The sequence below is a fragment of the Heterodontus francisci genome, chromosome 19 (assembly GCF_036365525.1).
Source record: "Heterodontus francisci isolate sHetFra1 chromosome 19, sHetFra1.hap1, whole genome shotgun sequence".
In the NCBI taxonomy this organism is placed as follows: Eukaryota; Metazoa; Chordata; class Chondrichthyes; order Heterodontiformes; family Heterodontidae; genus Heterodontus; species Heterodontus francisci.
This window is the reverse complement of record NC_090389.1, coordinates 60,417,516-60,425,582: the sequence shown is the minus strand read 5'-3', so window position 1 is coordinate 60,425,582 and position 8,067 is coordinate 60,417,516. Positions and strand designations below refer to the sequence as shown.

The 8,067-nt window shown below is 41.2% G+C and overlaps 1 protein-coding gene across 1 annotated transcript in view; it reads left to right on the top strand.

Moving 5' to 3' along the window:
- The first annotated feature begins 4,604 nt into the window (after positions 1-4,604).
- Positions 4,605-8,067, top strand: part of LOC137380096 (voltage-dependent L-type calcium channel subunit alpha-1D-like) — a 44,696-nt gene continuing 41,233 nt past the window's right edge. Inside the window, exons 1-2 of the mRNA XM_068051727.1 lie at positions 4,605-4,974; positions 5,746-6,058. Coding sequence (XP_067907828.1) covers positions 4,941-4,974; positions 5,746-6,058 — 347 coding nt within the window. The 5' untranslated portion in view covers positions 4,605-4,940. The remainder of the gene's footprint in view (positions 4,975-5,745; positions 6,059-8,067) is intronic.

Genomic DNA, 8,067 nt, shown 5'->3' with positions numbered 1-8,067 from the left:
CTCCTCACCATCCTTTGCATGTAGGTTACAGTGTAGCAACTGTTACGATCGAGGCAGGAGGAGTGCACTGTTTATTCTAGTTCCACTTCTCCACGGGTCACAACATACATTTAAATTTTTCCCCACTTACCGATGTGGTCAATCATACACTCTATTTTTATCCCAGAACAAAACACACCAACCAGGTTTCTTTAATAAACAAAAACATTGTTTATAACAGTTTATTATAAAACAAATCTTAAACAGTAATGAAGTAAAGCATAAACACACAGACTGAAATATTAAAGTTCCCTTTTTACCTTAGCCCCTCACACTCACACACACACATATACCGGTTAACCGGAAAAATAAATGGATTTGTGTTTCAGAGCTCTATTACAAAAAAAACATACAAAAACACTTGGTAATTCTTGAAGAAAGAGAAGATATGGAAAGATGTCATTTGTTTTAGTTTGGTGTCTCAAATACGTATCCATGGCTGTCACTCGGATCTTTCTAGAACAGTTCTTTCCAGGCGATGTTGAAGATTAGTTTGGATAGACTTTCCAAGAAATGCAGCAACAGAGGTTTCAGTTCCCACACATTTGATACACAGGGTTTCTTCAAATACAAGAGGAAAAAGGAGACTGACACATTGGATATGCACAGTTTCTTTCCAAAAGAGAGAGTGATGAGCTGGGTTTCCTTGCAAGACAAAAACCAACTGTCTTCAAAGGAGTTTACACTCCAACTCACTGTCCAAAGCGAAAACAAAACAATGTCACAAGAATCAAGACTCCTGATCCCTATAAATCTTGATCTGTTACTTCTCCGTAAACATCTTCTCCAAGTCAAAACAACAAGCTCCCTGCTGGTATTTTACCTGAAAACAGATGCCTTCCAGTAAGGGGTTGTTTACAAGCCAGGTCCAGGAACCTTCTGGTGACCTCTTTTAAAAAAACAAAGTTCAGCATCTCTTCAAGGTTCCAGATGAATCAATGTCCATAATTCAACTATAACAGACTTATAGAACTATAAGTCCTTAAAAACATATTTTACAAAAAATAGAAACACTTGTAACATAAACTATGTGATCATCTTAAGCTGCCAGCAGTCATCCTTTTAAAAAATGTCCTTTTAAATAAAAAAAAGTCAGATCTCCAGTCAGTGAACCAAAGAAAATTATCATTCAACAAAACACATCGGCATAACATAAAAGATAATTTTTTATTCATTCACGGGATGTGGCGTCACTGGCAAGGCCAATATTTATTACCCATCCTTAATTGCCATTGAGATGGTGGTGGTGAGCCACCACCTTGAACAGCTGCAATCCGTGTGATGAAGGTACTCCGACAGTGCTGTTAGGTAGGGAGTTCCAGGATTTTGACCCAGTTGCAGTGAAGGAATGGCAATATGTTTCGAAATCAGAATGGTGTGTGACTTGGAAGGAATCTTGCAAGTGCATCTAAGGTCCTTGTCCATCATTGTTGCAAGTGCTTCATGATTTGCTGCTAGCTTTGCATTGCTGTTAATGAAACTGCATTATTAGGTGTTGCATGCTTTAAAGCACTGCCTTTGTCTGTTTTTGTTAGTTGATCATTAATTATGCTAAAATTCAGGCAATGAACCCATTTCTCTAAATGGAATTTCTTAAATGACTCAAGCAATGACTGAATTCTGTTTCAAATTTAGAATATTGTGTATTAAACTTGGCTTCGTTAAGTTCACAAATTTTACCGGATATCTGCTATATGTTGCTTTTATTTCTTTACTAGTCTTCACATTCTGGGACTAAATGAATATTTTAATTAGTTCTTGCATCTAAAGACTATCCACCTAACAGCCACAAGAGAGCGTTACTCCCCTCGGCTCCCATGGAAATAGAGCCACCTATTTTATTTTGGATACTTCTTTTAAAGGCATACAAATATAACTGTTATTAAACATGTCAACACAAACCAAAACACAATCTATTAGTTCTGTTTAAAATAAATTTCCTTATATTCTATAATTAATATTCTATAACAAATTATAGTAACTTTCATTCAGTGTTATTTATTAAGCTAATCCTTTGTAGTGGATATCCGTAGCCCCTTTGCCATGTACAGTTACTAATATTACGGTAACTAATGGATCTTCCATGCATTATTCATAATATTTTGGAGGGGGAGAAGTGGAGGTAAGGTAAGGGAAGGATTTAATGTTTTGGTGGGGAAAGAATATTAATAGATATAATCAATTCACATATTTAAAATGGCTTGGTCTGCCATGACACTGCTCACCGTAAGGCACAGGATACAGTGGCTCTCTTTTTAAGTGTTGCTTGTTCTCTCTCTTTCCCCATTTTGTTCCGTTTCATTCAGTTCTTTTCTGCTTGACTCTGTGAAATCCTTTGTTTCACTGTTTGTCTTTTTTCTGGGTCTTGCTCTATCCCGTTCTCTCTTTCTCGTTATGTTGGTCTGAGGTGTGGGTGTTGGCCAGTGGAATGTACAGGCAATGTCGATGGGGAAATCCAGCCAGGATGGCAGGCAGGTTTCGGGATGGGGCAGCACTAAAGTTTGGGGTGCGGACCAACTTTCCACTACGCCTTCTCCCTCAACCCCTCTCCAAACTCCCATTCTCCCTTCATTTCCTTCCCCTCATTCCCCATTTCCTCTTATCTTCACTCACAACCCATCAAACCCTGGACCCCCCCCCCCCCCCTCACTCCATTCCCCTGTCCCGCATTAGCTTAGATCCAAAGCCATTTTCCGCAGCATTAAGCTGGGAAACCTGCAATTTGCTTTTTAAAAAGCATTTACTGTATCTCTAAACTACTGTGCTATAAATAAAATTTAACACAACTAACATTGTAAGAAAAAAATTGGACTCCCAACTTAGTGCTATGCAACTGGGGAAGAGAAAGCAGGTCAAGGGAGTGTCAGCCGAGATTTTGTGCTCAGTCTCTCAAGTGGGACTGAAACCTTCTGACAGAGGCATATCGCTAGCATACAGTGCAGACTGGGTACAGGGAAGGATCCCTGTGCCAGAAAAGGTGGGTACGAAACATAATTAAAATCGCGTCTTGTCCTTATTTAAGTTAGATTGGTGAACTGTGGACACCTGCTGTACGGCCCCAGGCAGCTCGATGGTCTAGTGCACCTTAATGTTTGATGTATGTGATCCTGGTTGCAACCCTCAGGTAAATCCTAGAAGAGTTGGAGTGTGCTTTGGCGGTCATGGTGCTTGTAGATTTGGGGAGCACATTCTGGTCCTTTGGCTCCACAGGAAGGAGTTTCCTTTAAAAAGAAAGTTTTACCACCTTACATTCGTTCGTTGGTGGCAGCAGGACTGTTGAAAAATCTTGAATGCAGCAGGTCGTTGAAAAAAGATCGTTCAAAAGACTTTGGGCACATTATTTACATATTCAAAGGGCCTAATGTCTGCCTGGGGTGCCTAAAAATGGGCATCCTGAATTTAGCAGTGGGACCAACAGCTGCACAGACTGGGCGCAGGCAGACTCACTGCTAAACTGGTATGCTGTACGCCCCCCAAAAAACCGCAGCTCATTCCAATTTCAGCCCTAATATTTTCACAAGAAAACAGAAGGCAGAGTGTTTGATAAATCATTGTTATTACTTACAGCTACTGTGCAGAATAATGAGGGTTTGGAAGGGGTTTGGGTTTGTCTTCACCTCATTCGCAATTACAATAATGATGGAAAGGTTCGATCAATGTGTATGGACTTCAATGTCCAGTGTATTTCTGTATTTTTAGACTTCAAAATGATTTCGCGTGCCGCATTATAAGCAAGCAACTTTTAAACACTGATGATCCTTTCGTAATAGTTAAAATGTACAGCGGAAAGGGGAAAAAAAGGTGTTCTGGAAAAGCAAAGTGCTGCCATTCTTGTGAGTTGGAGTAATGCTTATAATTTCGCTTTTGGAACTTCAGTTGATAGTCTTGACACTGACTGTCCGAAGTTACGGTATTAAAAAATATAGCATTTATCTTAAGTGCTAATTTCATTGGTATACGGTTAAAAGCCCATGCATTCTGTCTCTTTTCATGACGCAGGTTATTATTGGAATAAATCGTGTCCTGCTGCAAGGGGCGGGGAATGACACTCCCCCCACCCCGGACCTCCACCGCCTCGCCGGGTTGCTAGGTGACGGTGCCCCAGCCCTCAGGGCGCCAGTAACCCACGGCCGATGAGGATGCCGGCGTGCTGGTTATGCCTGCTAGAGGTGGCCGTGCCCGTGTCCTGGTGTTGATGTCTGGGGAGGGGTGACCTGCAGCCTGCTTCCTGCCTTTCAAACCCCTGCACGATGATGCCAGCACTGAGCAGACACCTGAAAGCGCGCCCCCATCACCGCGCTCTTCCTAGCGCGCCCCTCCCCTCCCCTCCCCTCCCCGAACAATGACGCGCGCCCCCTCACCTCACCCGAGCGCGCACCCGATCTCCCCCTTCCCCTCTCCGAACAACGACGCGCGCCCCCTCACCTCTCCCGAGCGCGCATCCGATCGCACCCCACCCCCCGAACAATGGCGCGCGCCCCCTCACCTCTCCCGAGCGCGCACCCGATCGCCCCCCCCTCCCCGAACAATGGCGCGCGCCCCCTCACCTCTCCCGAGCGCGTGCCCCCTCAGTGAGTCAGTCATCGCTCGAGCCCAGTCAGCAGCTCTGGCGGCGCTTCCTCCGCTCCCAGCCAACAGCAGCAGCAGCAGTGGGCAGGGAGGACCGGGGATTGGGGCCGGCAGAGGGACCCGGGACCGAGCCAGCACCGCACCGCACCGGGAGCAGCGATGAAACCGATCGGCTGAAGCACCGGCGGAGCCCGGATGTTACAATGATGCTGGATAGAAAAACGGAGGGAAACAGAATAACCGCCGGTGTTTGACTGTCATGGGGGTCGGGGGATGAAAAGCCGCCTCGTCATTTCGTTTTTAGTCAGTTTTTTTGATGTAATACGAAGGTGATGAGAATGTATGAATTAAAGGAGCCGTACGAAGGTAAATGTCCTGAGGTTTGATTTTAACAATTGCACCATCGAGGATGCTCGAGATGTACTGACTTTGAAGGTTTTAATTAAAACATCTGACATTTGCCCTAAGATAGTTTTTCCTATTTGATTCACGAAAGGTATTACAAAGGAACAAAAAAAGAGTCTGTTATTGTTTTGGATCAACACAGTTTAGTTAAACCTTGATACAGGAGTTTGACAGACAGTGTAATGTAGGTTAATAAACACTTTGATTTTTAGAACTTCTTAATTAAACATCTTTAATTCACATAAGGTTTAATCAATTGCACCATACTGAATAGGGAAAAAGACCTTGGTTATGGATGTTGCAGACTTCTGTTTAAAGAAATAAAATGTACACCAATGAAGCATGCAGTGTGACAGTTAATGTGGCAGAAAGATACATACGCCGTTCTCTTTAAATAAATACATTTGGTTTCAGATTTCGTGTGTCTAAGGCGGTGGTAACATGAAACCTCACTGAATGTAGCCTTAAAGTATGTATTTGTAATCCAGCAATAATGCCAGCTGTTGAGCTGTTCTGATGGGTATTTTTGCAATTTTCACATGTTTCGCTGATCTGACGTATTTGAGCACAAACCATTCTTTCTCTGTTGTATTTGCTCTCGCGATTTCAAAAATGGTTTCGTTGTTTAGTTCGAAGGGCTGCTTTAAGCTCATTATACCTAGTGAACAATATGCTTTTTAAATGAAAAGGTCACTTCCACATCTGATTACATCCTTTTAAAAAAAATCACAGGTGTAAATTATGCCAGCAACAGACTCCCTCTACCTAGCGACGGACCGGCTCTCCAGTCAAACTCTGAACCGCCGAGGCCAGCAGCACTATCCTGGCAAGCTGCGATTGACGCGGCTAGGCAGGCTAAAGCTGCCGCAACCATGAACTCGACTACGGAATCTAACAGCGCAGCAGCCCAAAGAAAACGCCAGCAATTCGCCAAGAGCAAGAAGCAGCAGGGCAGTACTGTGAACAACAGGCCGGCCCGTGCCCTCTTCTGCTTAAATCTCAACAACCCCATTAGAAGAGCCTGCATTAGTATAGTAGAATGGAAGTATCCTTTTCCTCTGCTCTTTATCACGCATATGATGTGCGCAGGAGCTTCGGTACAACACCGTGAAAAATCATCAGCTGCATGTTCTACTTTTTGAGTATGTTCCTGCAAGGTCATCGTAGTATTTACATATTGCACGTAAAATACGACTAAAGATATCCGATACTGTCTGCAGGCAAAATGGTAGCAAATCCTCAGAGAAACTATTTCCAATGGAAATATGTATATATTGTCATTCAGCAAATATCGTTTAATCCCACTATGCCATATACATCAGCCTCAAATTTTATAGCAGCATTTTAATACAAATTGAGTGAGCTGAGCTCAATCGAAAGAAATACCTTTCCTTAGAAAAACAGAGATCTTTATGGTATTACAATAACCCCCAGTTACACCTGTACATTAAATCATTTGAAGGTGAGCTTAAACTTACCAGGAATGATGTTTCACAAAGTTTTAAATCACTTTGATTATAGATGTTCCCAATTAAAAGCAAGTTAAATACATGTTTTGGTCAGTTAACTGCACAACTATAATTTAACAACTGATTTCCTGAAGTGAATATCTATTAGCAACATACATTAAAGTTCCGTGATTTAACATTATTTTACATTTGTAATACAGGTTATCACTTAAATTGGGGATATAACTTTAATTTTTTTTTAAAGTATAAAATTAAAATAATTTAACTACCAACTGACTTTGCCAGAACTTATACAAAGAAGACTAGTCTTGAATCCAGCAATAAGTTATATTTTATCATATTATTAGACAGCAATTCCTTTAACCAGGAAAAGTTAACTGTAACAATTTATTGACAGCAATTGTGTTCCAAGTTTTCAGAAGAAAACTCAATGGGTCATAATTTGTTGTCACAATAATGGGTGAGGCTAATATTGCTTGCTATTACTTATACGCAAATGGTACAGTAACTTCAGGTGAGCGGCGGATGTGCAAACTCAAAAATCCCAAAGTTGCTGTCCCTGTTGCACTGTTTCAATGTGAGGTTCTCAAAAACAGAACCTCGCTTCTGACTCACCATTGAAATGCATTGAATGGTTTGAAGTTACTTTATTTGCGCTGTCAATATGAACTGGACTCACCACAGAAGTTTACGTCTTGTCCATTGCAGTCTAAGTACCCTTTTAATGATGTGATGTAAATTACTACTGAACAACCTCTTTGGAAATGAAAATTAACTACTAACGTGTGGAGTCTGATTGCTTCAGGGGAGATTTAGTTAAACGTTAAAAACTCTGAAGGGTTTTGATAGAGTAGATAGGGAGAAACTGTTTCCACTAATATTAGGGTTGGTAACTAACATACTAACATTCACAGATTTAAGATAATTGCAAAAAGCTGTGCTAAGAAAATTAACACTGGGAACACAACAAATAATATAAACTGTTATGCAAATTATAGTTAGCAGCTAACTATTCAAAATCATATTCTACATTATTAGGTATGAGAAAGGTCCATTAAGTTTTTATTGGGGGACAAAAGATTGTCCCTGTACAAATAAAAGATAAGCTGCTGCATGCTTATTTAGAAAAAAAACCTTCAGATTATTTTGTTAGCTAAATTTATTGGCTCTGATTTTACCGTCGAAATAATGGAGAAGCTAATGGCGTTTGCTGTTATTTGAGCGTAAATGGTACAGCAACGTCAGGTGAGGGGCAGATGTACAGTTAAATGCCAATACCCAGAAATTACTGTCCGAGTTGTGCTGCTCCAGTGTTAACTTTCACCAAAAGCATTTTGTGGCTGCCTCACCATTGAAATGCATTAATGTGAAGTGTAAAGTTGCACAGTAGAAACAAACTCAATGCATCATAGAAAGTTATGTCTTTTTCCATTATAAAAACGTGCACATTCTGTTAATTACTGACAAATCAACCCCTCAAATGTCCTTAATCCAATCTTTATTTCCCTTTCTAACCCTGATTTGATAGTGAATTCACCAACTCTTACACTTCCTTCTCAGTCCTTGTGCTGTTAATTTCACAATT